Source organism: Xiphophorus maculatus, chromosome 3 (assembly GCF_002775205.1).
Source record: "Xiphophorus maculatus strain JP 163 A chromosome 3, X_maculatus-5.0-male, whole genome shotgun sequence".
Classification (NCBI taxonomy): Eukaryota; Metazoa; Chordata; class Actinopteri; order Cyprinodontiformes; family Poeciliidae; genus Xiphophorus; species Xiphophorus maculatus.
Window position 1 is genome coordinate 25,603,799 of NC_036445.1, and position 22,992 is coordinate 25,626,790.

Sequence of the window (22,992 nt, forward strand, 5' to 3'; positions counted from 1 at the left end):
AAAACGAAACACTAAAACAATGGCTAACCGTTAGCTGCTAACAATACTAAAGTTGGCTAGCTTGCTCATCTGTGCTCACCCAGGAGCTTTATTTTTAATGAAACGGGACTGCATTTAATAATGTCTAGATGAAAAAGTAAAACCTTCAGAAAGGGTGAACCAGACCTCAATCATCTACATGCAACAGGGATTTTTTTTTTAAATGTGGGAACACACAATACAACACTTTTTTTTCGCAGTAGGCTGCCTGCCCTCAAAATAAAAGCAGGTTTAGGTTTGGATAGCCAAATTTAAACTGGAATAATTTTTCGTTTGTGAAACTTACTTGCTTACTTTCCCACAAGTGTTTCTAAAATCTCAGTTTGTTTCTTTACCCAAACTCCTGTATTGTTTCGTTTGATGAGCTGGATGCGTAGCTACGCCACAAATTAAAACTGAACTGTGATGTGGAGGTATTTTTCACTGTTGCACAAAAAACTAACATCGGAGATCTTGAACAATCGACTTTTCATTTTAACTCTACAGTCTATTCACTTCACATATATCTTCAACAAATAACACAAAGTTTCTTTTTTGTAAGCCATGGGCATAAAGTAAAACCAAAAACATAAAGTGCAGTTGTCTTGCTTTTGTTGTAACTCTGTAGACTCACTCCGCACTTTTCCTTTCCCGGTAATTTTTTAATGTACTAACTGGCAATGAAACAGATATTAATTACCACTTTTCCACTGGTAAAGTAATTTAAACGGATTGACTTCCTGGAACAGACTTTAAACAAGGCCCATAACATTTCAGTAAGGCGAAAGTTGGAGTCATCCTAAAACCAGTTCTGATGTGAGTTTGAGTTTGTCGGAACACCCAGCCGTGTTTCAAACGTCCAAATGTCGATTCAAGGTGTGTAAGGATAAAAATATCAAACTACATCTAAAATACCAACACCACAGATGAAGAGACAGGCCCAAACAATGATGCTGCCACCACCTGCTTACAGGTAGGTACAATGAACCACTGGTATTTGCGGGGATTAGAGACCTGCCTTGATAGGTAGCTGCTAATGAATAGCTAAAACCTGCTAATACTCGAAACCCCCTCTAAAAATGCTTATAACTGCCTATTTCAATCATTCAAACACCAAATATACCCTTATGTGCATTAATTAGAAGAGTATAAACAATCTTAGATCCACCACAGAAGCTAACATTAAAAGTTTTCCTTATCTCTACTTTTGGGGGTGCAGCTAATCAGCACCAAACATAATGAATGGCGCTCCTGCTTGGCAAATACCAGCCAGTTGAATTTTCTTCAGATTATTGTAAATATGCTCAACAAAAAAAAAATGTTTGTGAATAATTTGGAGCAGGTTCCACATAAAAATGTGCAAATGTCGACTTTTCATCGACATTCTTCTCATCACTTTGGTCAAACTGCATTTTGACTGACCAGAAAATTATGTTTTTAAGCACCTAGCTTGTCATTGTGAGGAGTCAAGCTTAATAATAATACTTTACACCTCCAAACAAAATTATGATCGATACTATCGAGGAACTCGGGATAATTCTTCCCTTAAATGTTCTCCTCTAAGGAGTTGATGCTCCCAATGTCTGAGTCATTAGTGACTAATCACTCAAAAACACACACACACACACGCACACGCGCACACACACACCCACACACGCACACACACACACACAAAGAAAAAAAAAACAAACAAAAAAAGCTCAACAAGCTGCTGATGTGTTTTCCCCTATCTTTCTCAGGAGTTTGTGAGCAGCCAGCATTACCTGCCAATCACTGGAGGGAAAGCTGGGCTGGTGATTTCAAAGAGGCTCATTAAACAGCAGTGATTGTTCGCAGTGTTCAATGCATCAGTGACATTTACTCTGGGACGACCGCGGAATCAGCCAACCAGACCGCATCGATTGTTTAACGTGCGTTTAAATAGACCTTTCTGAAAACTTTAAAGACTTCTTTGATGGTCCTTTTTCTCCTCATCAGTGACGAAGCGGAGGAACGTCGGAGAACATCAGAGCTCATGTCGGTGTCTGTCTGAACCACATGATGATTTTGTTACGGATCCTTCTGAACAAAACCCTTATGAGCTCCAGGGGGAAAAAGGGAAAAAAAAAATCTAATCCACAAATTATTCACCTGAAATTATCCACGTAAGTGAACAAAGAGGTACTTTTACCAAGCTGTTCTCACAGCGACTCTTACTCTAACCTGACAAGAGGAATAAATAAGAGAGCTCTTGTTTTTCTACCCTTCAGTGGCCTGCCCAGGAGGCCTCCTAAATTTCCATCATCCATCATCTTGTTGCTCTCTTTCGTCAGCCCGGTGGTGCTGCCATCCACTTCTGGAATACCAATAAAACACAAACCGAAGATGGAGAAATGTCCCGTCGAGGAATACCTAACCGGTCTATAATGGTTCGGCCTGGCGCTGAGCAGGTGAGAACAGGTTGTGTTTGGCCACACAAAAGGTCACGTTCGTAAGAGCGTGTAATTGATTAAATGTGCGCTCGAATCCGAACAAGTTACATATACACGTGTTGGAGAGTGACATAACGGTCGACCCCTGCCTCGGTAATGGCTGAGCGAATTAGATTACCATTTTAGGTAACAAAATATTTCTTTAACGAAACCACAAGGTTTCGCTTACCGTCTGCCGAGCACTAATGGAGGACAGCAGATTAAAAAGTGAAAAATAGCCGTTATTAAAGCACTTGGATTGATTGTTTTGGTGTGTCTCCCAAGACTTCTTGCATTATTTTCCACATTCTGTCATGTGAATCCTTCAACAACTTGAATACATTATGCTCAGCTTACCCAAAGGACTTAGCCTGGCGAGTGGGGTGGACAATAACAAACACTTAAACGAGTCATTTTTTCCCCCATTGCTTTCATTTAATAACAGCAATCACTCTGTGGAACAATTGATCTCTGCAGTCAGTGTAACAACCATTAATGCAAACAAAATATGTTTAATAGTTGGTGAAGAACTACTTGAACATGTCTACATTATTCAACAGAACATTCCTAAGGAAAAAAAAAAAACTTGAAAATGTTCTTTACCATCTATGCATTTCCTTACCAAGGTCAGTCCTGTAGTAAGGGGTAGTATTTTCCCCCTGACAGCAAAAATAGGTGAAAACCTTTTATTCAGCAATGAATATTGCTGAATAAAAGCATGTTCTAGGGCATCAGGTGAAGGGCCTGAGGCGCTTGGGCTATTTTGCGTACTAGTTCCTTCATCATTTGTACCAGGAGTGAGAGAGTTACACCTGCTGCTACTCACAGGAGGGTAAAGGCTGAGTCTAGTCACGCTTTTCAAAGATTGAACTGAGGAAGCGGAGCGGCTGTTATTCTTGGTGTGTACTCTGGTGCAGTATTCTCCAAAAAAATGAGCCCTTATGGAGGGATCACGTAAAGGCCGGTGCTCTTGTAGGCAAACCTGTTCTGAAAGAGCACCTTCCAAGTCGTCCAGTTTAATGGAAAGATGCCGCGCAGAGTTACAAAGATACGGAGGTGCGCGACCAGGCGCTGCATCACCGCTTGAGATGAACATGTAGGGGTGAGGACGGCCTTCCTGGTCCCGCTCAATGCGTCAACTATGAACCTCGTCTAGCTAAAGACGGAGCTGAAAGTAGACAAACAACCACATACCATCAGAAATAGCTCATGACTTCATCTGGCATTATTAAATAAAATTAATGACTAACTGTCTACAAGTACAATTACCATGCCGTGATCTTCCTCATGTTTGGTCTCATTTTTGAGTAGAGGCGCCAACCTTGGATATCGGTAGGATTCTCTATAATGCTTGTGGCAAACTGCAAACTGGACTTCTACAGTTTTCTTGGTCCTTTTTTTTAAGTGCTCTCTTTCTCTTGCCTCTCAGTTTAGGTGGATGGCCTTGTCTCAGTTCACATATTCAGGTGATGAACTCAATAATACTCCACAACCTGTTCCCTGGAGTCTTTTGGAACCAATGCTTTGATTTTCATGATACTCACTGAGCTCTAATAAATTTCTTATAGAAATACGTTTGCAAAGTACAGAACTGCATTCTTTGGAGGGTAACTATCACTGTATCTCCTTTACTTTCCTTTTTAATTAAGCTCTATAGCTGGGAGGATATAGTAATAGGCGATCGGAAGCTCAGAGGCTGGAGACGCAGCTCCGGGTCAAAGGGTCGTTGGGCCCTTTCAGCAGCTGACAGTGAGAAACGTGAGCAGCAGAAAGGAATAATCTCCATTATTTCACTCAATTTCCCCATGTTCTAGAGAGTACTCCTTACTTGCACAATGTTGACATAAAGCTAGGATATTTATGTTCTTCTGAGCCTATAACATTAATCTTGTTAACTGATTTATACCTCAATTATGCATTAAGTATATCATAGTGTGATAAGGCTAAATGGCTTTAGCTGGTTGGCTTCAAGGGCATAGTGAAGTGACAGATGTACAAAACCTCCTAACTGAATTTATCCATGTGCAAAAGACAAACGCTTCTATAACAGCTTGTCTGCAGAAATGAAATTAATGTATGTCATCATGTAGCTCTTTATTCCACTCAATGATCGTTGAAGGACAAGATGTCCAAGGAAGTAAAATCTTACAAGACTTTCTACAGAATGCTTCAATGATCGCATTTAAGTCGTTTGGCAGCATTGGCCTGCCGATGTGGACTTTCTTTCTACCACCAATTACGCATACAAACTTACAACACAGCAAGTAGAATGACAAAGACTGACGGCGAAGAGAAAACCACATGCTGTAGGTCCCTTCAGGATGAGCAGGGTCATTGGTTAGAGTCGACATGAAGTTTGAGGTTCAGCTTCCTGCAGAAAAGCTACAATGAAATGGTTTATGTATATTAAAATTGTCCAGTCTAAATTTAAAGGAAAATCTGTAAATAAATGTTAACACAGACAGGAGCTGATTCAGCTTACAGTCTTTTTGTAGGATTAAGGCGATTTATGGTCACCCAGGTGTATTTTTATTTTTTATTTTTAAAGGAAAGACGTGGCAATGGGAGAAGAAGTCGGCCCGCTGAGAAAGCGATGGAGTGAAAACATATGGCGTGTCTGACCGGCCAATAGCACCATTTAAAAGGATTAATAAATCCCAAGTCATTTCTGATGAGGGAATTAAGAAGGTCAGATATCCCGTCTTAAAAGCTAGCATTCCTTTGGTCAACAAAACGAAGGGGGGAAAATTTATGACAGACTTTATGAGTAGTTCTCACATCATGCCGCACATATTTTTGGAAACTCAAAGCTCAAACTCAAATCATTCATGATTTATGAATGATCACCCTGTAAAACAGGCAACTGATTCAGAGAGGCTGAACACATGGCCCGTTTTCCATATTTATATTATTGAATGTTTTTGAAAAACACACATTCCTTTTCTTCCATTTGACAATTTGCCACTACCTACTGAGGATACGTCACATAAAATCTCAAGACAATTCAGTAAAAGTTAGCCTAGACTTGCGACTTCAGACAGACAATTTCCAACTAATAGACTGTTCATGATCGGAATCTGACTTGAATTGTACTATTGGTTGCTTTCGTTCGTAATAGTTTGAGTTGTGTTTGTACTAAATATGACTGAACGGAATGGTTTTGAATTGTAGGGGGGTGTGGATATCCAAAGTTTATTCTCTGTGCAAATTGGTTTATTTTCAATAATGACAAACGATGGCTTGGTTGGTGTCAATTCCACAAATTCTGACTCTCAAGAGGCACCCCTACTTTAAGTGAAAGCGTTGGGCGTTGTAGCAAGACTACGTCTGTAGACTTTAATACAATCAGTCGCCGACGTCTTTCATCAACGATTGATGACGTAAACATTTTGCGGCCACATTCATGGCGTCTCGACAGAGCGGAGTGTGAAGGGTTTCTGTGTTTCCTCCGCTGCTTTTACTTCAGGTACACCCACGAGCTCTTTGAAGTGTCTTATCTATTTTCACTCCGTGTATTTACGCAGAAAGACAGAAAGAAAAACTGGATTTATCATGTTTTGTGTGTTATTTTTGATTGTTGTTTTGGATTTGAACTTGTATCTAGCCATGAGTTTCATGAATGTTCACACTATTACCTTTTTGATCAAGCAGCTGCCTTGATCAAACCGAGAATCAGTCAGTTGCTAACAGAACCTAATAAAAAAAAAAAAACCCTAACATATTTCATTAATCATTACTCTCTGCTTGGCTCAGAGCGACACAGTAATTTGGTGTCACTCATCGCACCGTTGAGTCCTGCAGTTAGACGTCGCAGAACCTGCGAGGGAACCGTCCTCAGTTTCTGTTTTTACGCCAGTTTCTACTCATGAAAGAAGGAAACAGAAACAGAAGCGGGACCTGTAAACAAAACTAAGGGCCAATTATTTGGCACATCTCAGCGTAGCACAGCTGAGGCGAGCAGGAATCCCCGTGAGAGTTTGCCCGCACCACTTTGTAGGTCTAAAAAATCTGATTTATTCATGGAGCTTCTCAAGGGCTTTTTCCTCACTGGACAAGCAGGGGCTGCGGGGTTTAAAAAATATGTAAAAGCATATATAACTCAGGGAGCTTTTTCACATTTTGTAATGTGACAGCCAGTATGTTATTGGTATTTCAGGAGGAGAAGAAAATCCTTGAAATGTGTGGCTTTCAGTTTGAATACACTGATTAAATCCAGGACAATCGACTCGCTGTAGTCTCAGTACAAATAGAGCTGAGAACGAAAAGATCTCCAGATAGATAAGGTGATATAAGACACAGTGCACTTCACGCTGAGGAAACCATCCCCGTATAGATGTGGCTGAACATGAAGACTAACAGCCAGACTATCTCCTTCAAGTGTTTTTTTTGCAAGAGAAAAAAAAAATCCTATTTTGATGAAACGTTAAAAAAGTCTTGAAACTAACCAGCGCCCGATTATCAAACTACCAACTTCCTGGCTTGGCTGCTGTTAGTTCTGCAGTCTTACCTAAAAAGTTTCACTTTTCACTTCTTGTGCTCATTGTCTGATATTTTAATATGGGGAAAAACATATTTTTGTAAAAGTTACATTCTGCAGCTTTAAAGCAACTGCTTGATTTCAGTAACTAACCTTGTATGGCTTGTTAAGCTGAACAAAAACACATTTCTTTCGTCTTAAATTTAAAATTTAAAACAATTCTATTTTCACCGTCCGCCATTCAGAGGAAGCTCCTCAAATAAAATGTTGATTTTATTTCAATATCTTAGCTAATATTTCAGGAGAAACAGACCAGCTGACCGTCCTCTTGACGAACCCATCATTATGTCCAACATAGCTGACAAGAACCGCCGCGCGCTAGCACTAGCAGCCCATTTGGTCTGCTCAGAGTAAAAACAAAGGAGGAAAATCCGCAAGCAGAAGGAAGGTGGTATGCAGAAAGTGGGCCTCAATCTTCTCATTTTTCCTCCTCTCCCTGGACGCACAGCCAAGCATCTGGAACAACAACAAGGACTGTGAGGAGACAGAGGCGCGGGAAGCAGTCCTCTGGAAAAACATCCATCGCTATGTGGCCCGATACCAAGCCTCCCACCTGAGGGCAAGCATCCCCCTGCCGCTGCATTCATGGCCAATCCGAAGCAACCCACAAGCTCCGGGGTGGAAAAAAAGACGCTCTCTGTCTCTGACACCCCGACTGGCATCCAGGATGTTTGTCCCCCAGGGATTTTACAAGGAGAGATAAGGACGACAGCAGAAGCTGTGTCCAGCCGCCAGAGAATGATCATGACCTGTGGACTTTACTTCATGGGATGAGTCTGAACGCTGAGAAGTTATAAAGCAGCGCTTCTTCAGGTCGTGTGTTTTTGGACTGTTTGACTGCAAACACAAATCAGGAGGTCAGACTGAAAAAACAACCGAAGAAAGAAGCGTTTTGAAACTGGGTAGAGAGAGTCTGATCGGTGGATCTCCAGGTCTCCGAGTTCAGATTGAACAATTTCGTGTGTTTTGAAAAATATTAAAGTGGGAGCTGTTTCTGACTCTGCTGCATCACCGTATTTTTGGAAGAAACAACCTGTAACCAGATGTGATAGGTTGAAACTGGAGGAAGATTCATGTAGAGCCTGCAGTTTTTCGACTGGTCCTCCCCTATCAATAAAGCTACGTTCACACAGCAGTCAAATGCAAACCACAGTCACTTTTTTTTTGCCCAGATGTGACCTTTATCCGACTCTTTCACCGCAGTCTGTACGGCCCAATTCCGATCTTTTCACCCCCCAAAAAAGAAAAAAGCATCCAATTAGTGCCTCTTCCATAATGTGCCTTTTTTTTTTTGTGCCAAAAGTAATTAAAAAAAAAAAATAAATAAATTTTACCAAAATTATCTTTTAGCAAAAAAGAGGCGGTGAGTTAGGTATTAAAAATGACTTCAGGCCATTATTTTAGGAATGTGATGATATGTGAAACTAATTCAAATACGATTGATGTTAAAGCGTCTGCGGTTATGTTGCATTTTATCCAGTTTTTATATTGATGGGAGAGATGTATCAGAATTGGCACGCGGGAATGCTTTGGGGACATAAAACGTTCACAGAAGTCTCAATGCGGTTGTGTTTAATTAGCAGTATGAACGACGGCGCCAAAATATTAAAAATAAATGATGGAACTGAGCATCAAAACCTGTTGTTTCAGCCATGGTTCCCATCTGTTTTTGACTGAGCTTTACTGTGGATCTGTTCAAAATAAAACTTTCATGTTAGATGTCGGGTTCAAGCAGTTTGGAAATCAAAAGAAAGTGGGTTATATTTATGTCTGTAGCAAACTGAATGTTTAGTCAAAAAAAATTTGGCCGTGACTGGACGTGTTGGTGAAGCACGAAAAGTTGACTGGCAGTCGGCTCGGCAACAGGACAGCAGGACATTGCCAGTCCATGTCAGGGGTGTAATGCTCAGAGAGTTAGTTTTTTTTTCCCACCCAGGGAGACGTGAGCGGTCTAAACACATTCAAACACACATTTCAACATGATTAATGTCCTGGAGCGGAGCGGCAGATGGACGTTTGCGTCAAAGGCTTCAACCGAGAGATGAAACTCTGACGTTTGATTGAGTCGCGGCACAAAGAATGGGTCATTCTGATACTCGCTCCCTTACAGCGTCTGCTAAATCGAGAAATGACAGGATGTTAGAGAAACAAGAAATTGCGACACTGGAGTAGTGCGGTACTGCAATTTCCTTGCCGCCCTGTAATTTTCATGATCACCGTTCTCCTTGATGGTCAGTAGAATTGTAAATCATGTCTGGGCTAGCAAGACGGTGACAGTCCAATCAGCTGGAAAATTAATTCCCGGAAAACAGAGCTTGAGTCTCTGACAGCTGAAATATAACACATTTACTAACAATCGCTACCAGAAAGTTGTACATCATTGTGCGATTGGATGTTTTTTGCTTGTGTTGCGCCAAAAGAAATTAAACTGTATCTTTTAATTGGCTGAAGTGACCCCTGATGGTGAAAGTCAAGGTTTCACGACACGTTGTGTTGCCGCCTCGAGTCTGACCTGTGTGTGTTCTGAGAAGTAATTGGTTAACACATAATTTGACTATTTATTTATATAGAATATGACTGAAAGAAAAACTCATGGGTGAGCTCTTGGTGTAACAGTATCATGCCAGCAGCCCAGCGTGTTGCTTTTCTCCCTCTATTTTGCTAAAATCACCACCAGCACTTTCCATCCCAGCAGCACAGTCTACTTATGTATACTTATGCTTTTGCTTGGCATAAGTATACATAAATATCAGAAGTTTTCTTTCCCTAAATGGGAAAGAAATGCTTTCTTTAAATGCAGGCAAACCTCCATCTGCACACAGCAAAACGCCTTTTGTTTGGGAGAGCCGTTTTCAGAGCCAGAACGATTCCAGAACAATTAACTCAGGTTGGCAAGCCTTTATCTACCGCTAATAGCTTTGTATTGAGAAATACAGCAATCGCCCGGGCTGTAATTAGTAGATAATACTATGTAGCTCAGACATATATTTTTATTCAAAGCTGATGTAAAGGGTTCGGAATTAGCTCCGGGCTTCTTCTTTGGAAACCGGTCTGCCATGACCAGCAGCACAAAAAGCAAAAGCGCGCACTGAATGAACCGCAGCTCCTCCGCTGGCGTCGTCACAAAGATTCGAGTCAAAGCGACTGAGATCGCATGAAATCGAAGTAAACTCACCGCACAAGACCTGTGAAGGACTAGCGGCCAGACATTAAACTCAAGGCTCACGCTGAATTTGTCAAAAGAATAGGCTTTTTAGTGTTTCTCACGTTAAATCAAATACGCAGCGACTGCTCCTTTAAACGGACGGAGATTCAACTGAAAAAAACAAGGCTGTAAGTGATTTGATTCATTTAACCGCTTGATGCTGCGATTAATGTGAGAACAAACGAAGCGGAAAACTCAATTTGTCAAATTGTTTAAAGCCCTAATAATGAGAGGATAATCTGGATGTGTGTTTTAGACAAACAGAAAACCTTCAGGACTACATGAAATAAGCGACATTTTACAGAGAAGATGTCTTACCAAATAAAATCCATCCATCTGTTACCAGGTTTTGAAGGAGGAGTGTGTAAAAGTTACTGGAGAGAAGCAGGACGGCATTATGCATTCCTTCTATTTATTGTCAAATCATAAGCCGGGAACATCTGTGGTTGTGTACGTGCAGAGATCTACTAAAGTATCATCTGCATTTTTCTGTGCACATGGATTTTACTCTACCTTAGTCAGACTGAGTGGCGGTTGTCTGTGAACAATTTGTTTTCAAAATGTTTAGATCTGATCACATAACTGTCTGTGGAGGTTTGTTTTCTTCTTTGCCCTGTTTTGCTGACTTATTCTGCTCCATTTTTAACATTTATATGCACTTCAGCTGTCAGGAGAGTTCTATTTTGAAACAACAACCAAAATAATGAGTGAAATATTTTAAGAAAAGACGAAATTAAATTTTTAAGATCATTTTAGAAGACGAAAATATTTTTCATTTGTCTCAAAGGCCCAGGACAACAGGAAGCAAAGGGAGAGGATTACCTCTCATTTGAATGAAATCAATGACTTTGTTTCTAATGATGGACGTAAAGGATAGTTGAATGTTACCAAAAAACAAAACAAAACACTGAAATAAGTGATCAAACATAAATGCTGCTTGGCTTTTCTTTGTGCGTTTTTACATTTTTGTACTGGAACTCAATGTTTCGGCACCTTTGTGTGGTTTTCTGGAGCTCTGCTCCAGATTTGCGGAGCATAGACGCTGAATGCTGCTTCTCCATGTTTGTTTGGTCTGTCAACCGACTCCCACGCGAGCAGTAGTAGGAGCTTTGCACCACTTTGTGTTCAATTGTGTAAAATCCCAATCAAATACATGGACATTTTTGCCTGTGTGTATGAGAGCGAGAAAATAAAAAATTAGAGCGTGTTGATTTTCCACAGATTCTTCAATTTCAAGTTGCTCTCTTTTCCGTTCAGAAGAGAAGCTCTCCAGGACGTCTTGCCCAACATATGGGCTGTATCAGCTCTGCACAGGCTCTCTTGGTTGCTCACTCTCCCCTCCTCTCGGACTCTCGCTGCAACAGACCCAGCTGCTAACTCACACACCACGATTGTCCTGCCAGATGGTCAAGACCGGATGACGTGCTCTCCTGAGCTCAGGGCCACACACTGAAGCACCCTCTCTCTTCCACCGGGGCGCACCAACACGAAGAACCCCCCCCCCGATACGTACGGAGGCCCTGCGGTACGGCTGTCGCGCTTCTCAGTTTGTTCATTCGTCTCTGAGACGAGTCTGGAAGAAAACCGAAAGACAAGCGACGATCACAGAGAGGGGGCAAGCAAGATGAGAGAGGGGACAGAAGAAAAAAAAACAAAAAACGAGGATCTGAACAATGGTGTCAAAGCAAAGAACACTGCTCCAGTGATGGTTGCTTCCCTTTAACAATCAGAGCTTTTGAATTGGGGGGTGGCGGAGGGGAGACGCTTGTTGTTGGGAGTGCCAGGGACCGGTACCGGCTCGAGTCAGTCTCCGCCACAGAGACAAATAACTGAGCCACTGCACTTCTGTATGAACGATTAAACTCATTCAGTTCCCTCCCCCCCACCCCCATTCCTGGGATCTGCGCACAGTTCCTGGGGTTCAACCCCATTCACAAAAATACATTTGGATTAAAAAAGAAGTTGCACCGATTAGTTTGCCCGGGATTGGAATTGGCCTAGTCAATGCGAGAGCGGACCGGGTCAGTGGTCGGCCGAGTCGGAAAGTAGAGAAATCCAATCTATTTTCTGACTGCTAACACGTTGCTTTGCTCTTTGGTGGAAAAGTTATCACAGAAAGTCTGCTATCGGGCTGCAACTAACGATTATTTTAGTTATCAATTAATCTATCAATTATTATGACAATTAATCAGATACGAAAAACATAAGCACATCCTGTTGATTTTTCATGTAAGCCTTTTTATACAATAATAGAAATACATGTCGACTTATTTTGGATAAACGAATTAATAATTAAATGCAAAATGTAAGAAATTTTTTGTAGAGTTTTAGATTAATTACGTCTCTGAGTTTGTTGTTCTTTCAGCAAACGGCCTTTTTTAAGTCTGTATTCTCTTGTCGTCACGACTGATCATTTCAGGTTGTTGAAACATCTCTAATGCCAATATCTCTAATGCTAATATCTCTAATGCTAATATCTCTAATGCTAATATCCCAATGCCTATATCTCTAATGCAAACATCTCTAATGCTAATGTCTCTAATGCTAATATCTCTAATGCTAACAGTGATTACAAGAGGAATTGGTACTCATTTTGTCCTCGTTTCTGAAATGTAAGCGATGTCATGCAGATGTGTGTATTGCTGTGTAATGTTGCTAGTACCAATACTACTACATATATGTCCTAAAATTGAGAACATCTTACTGTAATAGATTTCTAGAATTACAGGGAGAGCTGTGTAGCTAAAGATTAAATATGTTCTGCTGTATTTTCCCATATATTATACTCTACTGCATATTCCTGCATGATGCACAATGTTGAGTGCAAGAACAAATGGCGCTGCTTCAGAAAAAAAAAAAGTAAGATATTTGACTTTTTTTCATATGAAGTTACTGCATTGTTGTCCTGGCGAGGCCAAAACTAACCGAATAAAAGAAGAAGAGCAACACCTCCTTTTTAGACTATTTTAACCACATTGTTAAATAAATAAAAAGCAAAGGAGACCAAAGAGAGTCAGAATGATGGCTGAAGAAAACAACAGGAGGAGAAAGAAAAGCCGTCTCACAGAATTCAGCTCCAACTCCATATGCTCCAAGGGATCACTGGGGGGAAATTACATTTCCAAAGAATAGGTTCTCAATCTGCTCTCATTACGGCTCGATCTCTTTCACAGACTCCTCTACAGTGTAACTAACGAGCATGCTTATCCTATGGATAAGCATAGGAGCCCCCGCCCGCTCCCCATCGGCCCGTGAAGAGAAGCCCTCTGACTGAACCGACCAGGCCGGGAGCGAATCGATGCGATCTGCAGCAGCTCGTTCAAACCCTAATATTTCAAGAGTAGCCAGTAGCGCCCAAATGCAATTACGGGGGGGAAGCACATTGAGCTTAAAATAAGTGATTACGTACTCGGGCCAATTTCCACTCGTTTCACTGATAGGAGTTGAAGTTGGTCTGGACTGAGCTCAGCTGATGTTTGGGGGGAGCGGGGGCGCGATGATCTTATTAAGTTATGTTTGTAGCCACATCAGCAACTGGCTGGCCGTCATCGGCTGCTCTGATGTCGCTGAATCTAAGCTTGGGAAAAAGAAAAGAGAATAGAAATACCTTCGTCATTTGTGCCTGACTAAAAGTATGCCAGGGATAAAAAAAAAAAAAAGTACACATAACTTGATACTGTTTTATATATTCTGGATATGGGTGGGTACTTTCAAATTTACAAGAACATTTCTACATTTTGGAATGTTTGTTTAAAGAATATAACCAATGTTGAATCTATGGTGTATGGTTTTAATCTGAGGTTAAATAATTTTAAAGGGGCAGTATTATGTGTTTTCAAGTCATACTGGCATTTTATAGCACAATCAAATAACTATGTTACCTTCAGTTGTTATAAAAATTCAGTATATGTCAAATATGACTTTAAAGAAATTTGACTTTGTAATTTAATGCCTTGAAATTGGGACTCTGTCCCTTTAAAAACTCCTGCTCATTCTGAAACTCTGCCTTCGGGAAGTCATCACAACATCGCTCCGCTATTAACCCTTTAACAATGTTTCTACTAGTGTTGCACTGGGAAGTAGCTCATATAATGAGCTCAGGTGATGCACAGTTCCACTCGGTGTTTGCTAATTGCTGCTGGCTAGTCTGAAGGAGCTGAGCAGCAGTTCTCGGTCCCCCAAAGCATCTTCCATATCTGAACGGTTGCCAAGGGAGACTAAAGGATTTCTCAAACATGCATGAAAGAATCAAAGCAACAATGCAGGTATATTTTGAATGAGTTGAATAACATTACAAGATGATGTACAGCTCCAAAAGTTGATTTTATACAACCTTGCCCCTTTAAAATTCAGCTATGTGAATTCATTTCTGTTTAATATACCTGTATGAATAAAGGTCACCTGCAAATGTTATAGTATTAATCCGATAATCATGTGTCTTAATATCACACTATGCTTTCCAGACACTCTGTTTGCACTCATGAAAACTAACTCACTCCGCCATGCCATATGCTTGGATTGTACTGTTGCATTCTGGTAAAGTCTACACTTCAGACATAGCAGCTTTGTGCTTGACCAAAATGAATCAATTAATATAAGCTGCATGTTTCTATACATCTCAATATATTTGTAACTATGCAACAAATGCTCTAGGGAAACTAAGGCAGCCTTAACTTAGCAAAGTCTTATTGTAGCCTGAGTAAAGATCAATTTTCATAGCAGCTCATCTTAGGTTTGACTAAACTCCTTCCCACTTTTTAAATCAAAGTGTGTATTTTTTACAAGCATTGTAAACATCCAATTTACTGTAAATATAACCAGTGAAGACAGCAGAAGGACACATCAAAAACCAAGAACAATATTTATTTGCCCGAGGCTGGATAAAAAGGTAATTTAGGTGATTTTATCTTGCATCATAGCTAAACGTAAATCTAAAATTATTCCCTGACACAGGCTCACAAACTAATGCAGAGTAAAAGATGTGCATCTGTTCTGTGTCTCCCCATCGACTTACAATACTATTGTATTGTAAGTCCATCTCTACATTGTCAAGTCATCTTTACTTCATAAAAAAAGCAATTTGATGCTTTAACTTTTCACAGTCTAAGATCCATATCAGCACAGAAGATTCATCCTGAAATATCGGCGCTGTGTCGCAGCATCATTTCCTCCTGATTTTGAAAACATCACAAAGATGTGAATTTTGAATATCCAATCTTTAGTTTAGCGTGGTTCAAAGAAAAACACAGACTCAGTCTTCCACTCAATAGATTTTTTTTTTTTTTTAACAATTTGTTTGAGAGAGCAACTTTAAATGGACGGCAGGTAAAATGAAGCCAATCCAGTAATGGGTTTAAAACATGTGCAATTTGAGAAAAAAACAACGGTGGTTTGAAGCAAGAAACCGGGTTTTAGAAACCGTGTGCAGGCCTCGGAGATGAGAACAGTGAGAACTTCTTGAACATCCATCTTTTCTTGGTGAACATGTTTATATTCGTGTTTCCTTTTGGATTAGAGCTATTGCCGATTTCCCCCCCACACACCTTCTGTACTCAGGGGTATTAAAAGAGACTGAAGATAAAAACGAAATTAACTGCAAAGTAACTACTCTTAAAGATAAAGGCTTCAGGGGAAAAAAAAGCAATCATGTTACACATAATACTCAACAGCTGAAGGCTCCGTACCGATTACAAATCTTGTAAGTGGCAGAGAAAATGTGATTTTTAAAAGGTTTGGAGTTCTCAAAATCCTTACAAGCGTTCAGGATTTATATCAACCCTTTCAATCTTAGACACATTTTTTATGTCATAAACACAATTGTGAATGTACTTTATTGGATTGGACAGACAAATACAATGTAGTAGGGAAAAAAATGCACAGTTTTCAACTTTTCCTTAACAAATAAATATCTAACAGAGTTTTATCCACCAATTAAAATGGAGTATGGCACACTGCAGACCAATCAAGCAAAGGGCTTGACAGGGTAGGAAAAGAGAGCGCTATTAAAAGCAGCCAAGCAGAGATACACGAGTGAGAAGTCTGGGACAAGAAACCATTTGCTAGTGCACCAATGGGGCTAAAACAGCAAAAGAAAAAGTCTTTGTAGAACAAACGGAAAGTCATGTTTGACAAACGCAAACTGAATGTTGGAAGCCCTCTGTCGGATGAAACAAACAGTTCTGCCTGCATGTGAAACAGAAAACTAATACTGCACATCATTCTGCAACACCTGGCCGTTACGGTGAAACATCATGCGGTGGGAATACGTTTCTTCAGCAGGGACAAGGAAGTTTTCAAGATTTGATGGGGCTGTAGATGCAGAAATTCTGGAAGAAAATGTGTCAGAAGCTGGAAAGGCCTTCACAGTACAATTACGCAATAGTTTTGCTGGTCAAGCATGTGCAATTCTAGTGAAATGCATCGACCGTTGACGTTGTGACGAATGTTGTGAGAAGTTTCAAGGGGTATGAAAGCAGGTTAAAAAAAAAAAGAAATGGTCAGCTGTCAGCTACGTAGTAGCTCGGCAGTTGAAAAGGACCAACTAAAAAGAAATTGCCAATGACCTTTTAATAGTTAAGATTAAACATATAGACTCTACAACAAATTATATCAGTTCATCTTTCAGATTTAGGCCAAAGTCAGTATCACATGCCTGTCTAAGGTTCGTCAGTGCTTTGTGTACAAGAACATTTTGCTTTGTGTACAAGAACATTTTGCTTTGTGTACAAGAACATGTTCAGTTTAAAGTCAACAAAATGTATAAAAACGTACTTGGCTCCACTCTTCAATTCTAATCCAATCCGAGGATGAAGTGCGCCTGCGCGCTATTAGAAAATCTTGTGATGCCAATAAAATTTGTAAATGGCGCAATAACAATATCAGGTGGAACACATGCCTGTTTCCCTTTTTCCTTTTTATTCTGACCTGTGCTTCCCACTCGATCCACCTTTAGCATTTTTGGTATTGCCATTTGTGTCCAGTTAGAGCATCTGGTGTGGTGAGACTCTGTCCAACTAGCTAAATACTGCAAAAAAAATGAACAGTACAACTTTATCCTACTTAAAATAAACCAGCCAAATGGTGTTGTACTCCAAATAGTCTTTTCCAATATAGATATTACACACACTGATATTGCATTGGATATATATTTTGCAGCTCTACAAAAAACCAGAAATCTCTCAGTAGTGTTATGTTAGAAAAGAAATGCTGCAACCAGGTTAGCACTATTGGTGGTATTGTGAAAATCTTAAAATAAGCTATTTTCTTGCTTACACTTTATATCAGTATGACTCAGTCATGGACACGAACAGGCTGCATATGTCCATGCCTGCCAACACTTCACACCATCCTCCACAGAGATATGCCCAGGAAATGTGATCTAAATGTAAAATGATCTTTGTGGCAATGCAACACTTGGCGAGACAACCAAACCAAAGTCTGCTCCACTGTTTTCTGTCCATCCGAGGTTTGTTTCTCCATCTGTGATCGGTCTCTACCCACTATGGCCAGCGATGATGGCAGAGCAGACCGAGCCAGGACGAGAAAGGCAGAGGTCTGGGTTTGTGGCGCTGGGCCTGTTACGGCCCGCGCCAGGTAATGGATTCATAATAGGCTTTTAACAGTCGCCCAGCAGAAGGAGGTGTTTGCCCCTCGCTGAAAGAGCACAGCAAACAGGAAGCGTGCCATGAAGACATCCAGAAATGCTGGATTTGCTGATATGAGTTACGATGCCTTCTGATGACAAGACACTCCGATAACAGCAGCTGTCCCAGTGGCTGTAAAGAACTCAAACAGGGAGCTATTACTGCCGGACTGGTGGTAATGGCTCCCTGTGAATCGAGTCGACATAATGAAACAAAACTATTAACGGATCCTAATAAACGAGATGTAAGAACAAACAAAAAAATTGCAATGAGGCTAACGTTGTGGCTCAAGGAATTTGACTTCGGTTTCACTTTGCTCTCAGCATTGACTGGTGCTGGCTCTGTCGAACAGTTAGCATAAACGCCGATTAAGGTCAGTCAAGAGTGCATCCAACCAGTCAACTATTTATACGCGACACCAAATCTGTAATACTAACAAAAAAAGTTGGTTTTTGAATGGATGGAACAAAAATGACTGAAGATTACAGCTAGTAAAGCTAACTGAGCTAATCATGCTAATCAGTGAGAAAACACGGTAGGACAGTTTAAAGCGCACTCTAAATCATATTGTCATTTTAAATGCATAAACCTGCTTACCAGAGTGATCTCTCACACAGTGTGACATCACCTCTCCTCCTGATATATTGATTACCACTCAAGAGAGGTACAAAAAATCTACCAGAGACATTTGATTTACGCATCTTTTGCAAACGGCGCTCAATAAACATGGAGCCTATTTTGAACATCTGCCAATGACAAGCTGCTTTTCGACTCCAGCTCAGAAAAATCCGTTAAAATAACAAACAGGTTGGCCTTTAAGGAGTAGGTAAAGCTTGGTAAAAGTCACTTTGAACTTTTTAAAAGCCGAATGTTTAGGAGCTTCAATCGGGTCGCATTTGTTTGCCAACTTTAAAGATACCATCTGCTAAAACTCCATCCAACTTCGTTCAGGTTTTTATCCCGAGCTGCTAGAAGCACAGCTGTGAAAAAAAAAAAAAAAAAAAAACCCAAAACAAAGACCAAACAAGAAACCTGGATAAAATAAAATCAGAACTTTTTGTTTACGTTCACACCGATGTAACCAGGAGCAACGTTATTTCATGCCTTCACCCGAACGATGCTTTGTACGCCTAATGACTCCGTTTTGAACGATCACCCGCGTCTGTTTGAGTCTGTTCCTCGCCGATCAAACCCCACCGTTCACCACAGAGGGGCACACGGGGGCAATTAATTACGGGTCAGAGCGGATCAATCAGACAGAATCACTGCATTGTAGAACCTCTCTGCTAATAATGACTGAACACAACAAGACAGCGTGGCGACGACTCATTCATTTGCACAGAGCCATGTTCGCTTATTCCGACGCCGCTGTGTTTTAGCGCGCAAAGTTCACAAACACAAACACAATCCAATTAGCCAGATTAATTGCCGCTGCATATTGGTTATTAATCTCAAAGGGCTCCATTGGGAACGCAATTAATGACTTTAACAGTGTAAATAATCTGTTCTTGTATTTGTAGTTGCTTAGCCTGTAGAAGATCTAGGGCCCTAAATCTCAGTAGTCGAGAGAAGAATTAGTGTAAAGTCTCTAATTCTGTCGCGTTGGAACAAAAACGTACCGCTCGTGATTTGCTGTCATTACCATTTTCCTCGAGCGAGGTCAGTGGAGTCACCAGGAAGTTCACGAGCTGTCAGCTTTAGTTTTAAGTGTTTCTCACACACCATCAGGCGCTCTGTTGCTGATGTCTCTCCTTCTTGACGCTGTGTAATCAGCGCAGCGACTGGAAAAAAAAGAACCCCTCTGCTAACAGGTCAACGGTTAATCAAGTGCGTTTGATGAACACTTGACTTTTTATCAGAGCGGAAAGTCGTGACAATATTCATCGGCGGTAGATGGTGAGATGTAAGAATGATCCTCTAATTCCCAGGCTCTTGACCTTTGCAGGTAATTCATGTCTTGAAGGCTTCCTTTCTTCTTTCGGGTGAACTCGGTTAGATAATACAATCACAACGTAACGTCGCGATTTCATAAATTCTGTTCCCAACTCGTGCATGTGAACTAAAAATAAAAGAATAAAATAAAATTGGGGAAAAAAGTCATTTCCTTCACCCTTGGTGGTGTTTGAAAACAGAGTCTCGACTCAGACTCTATCATCAGAGTTAACAAGCTCTAACAGGAAGCCTCAGAAGCACTGATGCTATCATTAGGAGAAAGGTAAAAAAGTGCCAGGTAATTTTTTTTTATTATTATTTTATTTTCTGTATAAATTACAGAATGGGATTTAGCTAAAAAAAAAAAAAAAAAAGAGTACAGATAAAAAGATTTCAACAAATTTGTGCTAGTAAGTTTTACCCAATTTTATACATTTATGCAAAACATAAAACTGTTTTGCTTCTAAAATGCATCAACTAGGAGTCAAACTGCAGACGTCTTCCTCCTGCTTCATCAAACTCTGCCCTCATCTGCTGAGCTGCAGTATTACAAAGGCCCTTTCTAACCTCTGCCCACTACCATACATCATTTCTCTGTGACTCGAGCAGGAAACCTGTTTAAACTGGCTACAGTCTGTTCACCAGACACCCAGATATTTGTTTTTTTTTCTCATCTCAGGAAAGACTAAGCTTGCAAAACTGATTGAGCTTCATTCCTCACTGAAATAAAGTAGCTCTTCACTCCATGTGGACTAATGTCACAGTGTCGGATTAGCAGTCTCTGAGTCAGTGTGGGGAAACAGAAACCGTCGCAACTGCTTAAGTGTCAAAAAAAAAACAAAAAAAAACACAGATGGTGAGTGAAGGTACTGCTAAAAAAATGCTGTGTCAGGGTGAATTTACAGCTGGATTTTCAGTTTTCTCTATCTCAGCAACAAGCTTCAGCCCTTTCAACGGCATCAGCAATCAGTTGCCAAACGATTTTTTAAAGCCTGATTGGCCCTGACAGTTTACCCCATTCAAATAGGGCAGCATATCAGGAAATGATGTCATTCTAATGACATTAGTGACAACTCCGATAATGACTGGAGCATCAACCCGGTTTCTGTCATCTCTCTAAGACATTAAACAACATCCCAGTAACTCATCTTTAGCTTCACCACCTAAGCCAGTACAAAAAAGTGAAAAAAAAAAGAAGCATCATATGCTTGCATTAAGGTCGGTCAAGAGTACCAACCAATCAACTTTCTTTACGTGACACTTGACATATGGTGATGTGATGTGTTTAAGGATAAATTCAGAGGAAGCAAAAATAAGTAAAACGCGGTCAAAAAGAAAAGAATTTTCCAGCAAAATCTACTAAACACATGGTGGTTCATGAAGAGTGAGAGAGAGTGAGAGAGAGCGACACTTCAGCAGTTGAATGATAAATGTTAATAGCAACAGTTTGCTTAAATGTAATAGATGTTATAGGAATGTAAACTTGATGAAAAGTAAATAAATCCTTGCAAGCTAACAAGCGTCCAAGCTAGCAAGCTAATCAGATGTACACCAGTGTTTTTAGCTAACATCAGCCATTTAAAATCATTGGAGACTGTTGTATAGTTTGGCGCTTTTCCATCCACCACTCCGAGGAGTTACGTGTTTTTCCCAACATGCTCAAGGGAGTATGACATCACTGTACAAAACTTTTACTAAAAAACATATTTCACAGATTCTAACAAGCCCTTTAAAAAGGAAGGCAGGCTTGAATATATGGCAGCACCGTTTATTTTGGGTTTCCCCCCCCTTTTGTCTGTTACGGAACATGCTGGATTTGAAAACGTTGATAAGTTTTGGGGAAAAGTTAAGAACCGATATTCTCAAGGAAACTGACGGGGAGTCCATGACTCGAGTCACGCTAGCCATGATAACTGTGCTGGTTGCTTGTGTAAGATGCGAGTTTAAACTGTCAACTTGTTTTAGATAGAAATTCCTTATCGACAACAACTGCTCTTTCACGCATGCAAATGAACCTTCCTCTGCTCCTACTGCATCTAATTACTGACTGCTCATGGCAGGAAGCCCGGAAGACGATATTTTGAGTAATGTTTCCTGATCTTAAATTGTGACTGTGCGATCGAAATCGCAATAAGCCAAGTTGATAAAAGCATGTCAAAGCTATCCTTCTAAAAGTGCATTTAAAATCAACCACAAAACTCCAAATCATGCCATTGAGGCAGATTATTTATTTATTTATTTATTTATCTGCATGTAAATTCCTACCGATGGCGTGTTTTTAACATCCTTACCAAAAACTTCATCCGGTGAGTCGGGATCGGCTGCTTCCTTTGGTGCTGCTGCTGCTGCTGCTGCTGTCGCTTTGGGTTCAGGTGATGAAGCCTTTAATAGGAACACAAAAACAGATTGGAGAGGTGAGGTGGGCTGAGATGCCATGGCAACAGAGCAAAGACAGAGACCAACAGACAGTAAGAGGGAAGAGGAGAAATCACAGAGATACATACAGTACAGCTACACCGATCTGGGCTTTTAAACCTCATTAGCTCGCAATTATGCCAGCATCCTTTCATTTAACACTCAGGAGGCTGCGCATTATTCCTAATCAATCTTGAGATCAGCTGATTTTGATTGCAGCAACAGTTTATTACGTCTTTTCTCGGGATGGACGGAGATTTCTGCCGCCTGGCCTTTTCTTTATGAATGCCGTTTCATTTTTGTGCAGTTTCAAAGTCTTCAAAGCAACAAGATGGATTTGATATGATATCTGCATAAACTATATATACTATGACAAACACAGTGAAGCAATTACAGGCTAACTTCCTGTATATTGCTAACATACTTTTAGATTTAGGATTGAAATAGCAAGAAGCTGATGTTCATGCCTGCTGTATCACCAAGTTAAAAAAAATTAAAAAAAAGCAGAATATTGAATGTTTTTACCCAAAAGTAACAAATACAGATCCCACAGAATATTTTAAAAGCTTTTAAGAGAATCTCTAATATAGGAAAGTATGTATTTTCCTGTAGTTGTGTTCTGCTTTATGAAGATCAACATGTATAAACGTTCTCCTTAAAGCTTTGATCATAGTTGAACAGTAAATCCCATGAATCTCTTAATCCTTGCATAAAGTTGAATTTGTTTGCTCCGGATCACAACATCACCCATTGTAAATTACAGTTGCGTTTTCTTGTTCACTACTCATATTT

General features: G+C 40.3%; 1 protein-coding gene across 2 annotated transcripts in view; it reads right to left on the reverse strand.

The window, feature by feature from the left end:
• mbp (myelin basic protein) overlaps window positions 1-22,992 on the reverse strand; it is a 72,787-nt gene that overhangs the window by 2,983 nt on the left and 46,812 nt on the right. For both annotated transcript variants that reach the window (XM_023331630.1, XM_023331632.1), the window contains exon 3: window positions 22,077-22,167. In XM_023331630.1, the coding sequence (XP_023187398.1) occupies window positions 22,077-22,167 (91 nt within the window). The remainder of the gene's footprint in view (window positions 1-22,076; window positions 22,168-22,992) is intronic.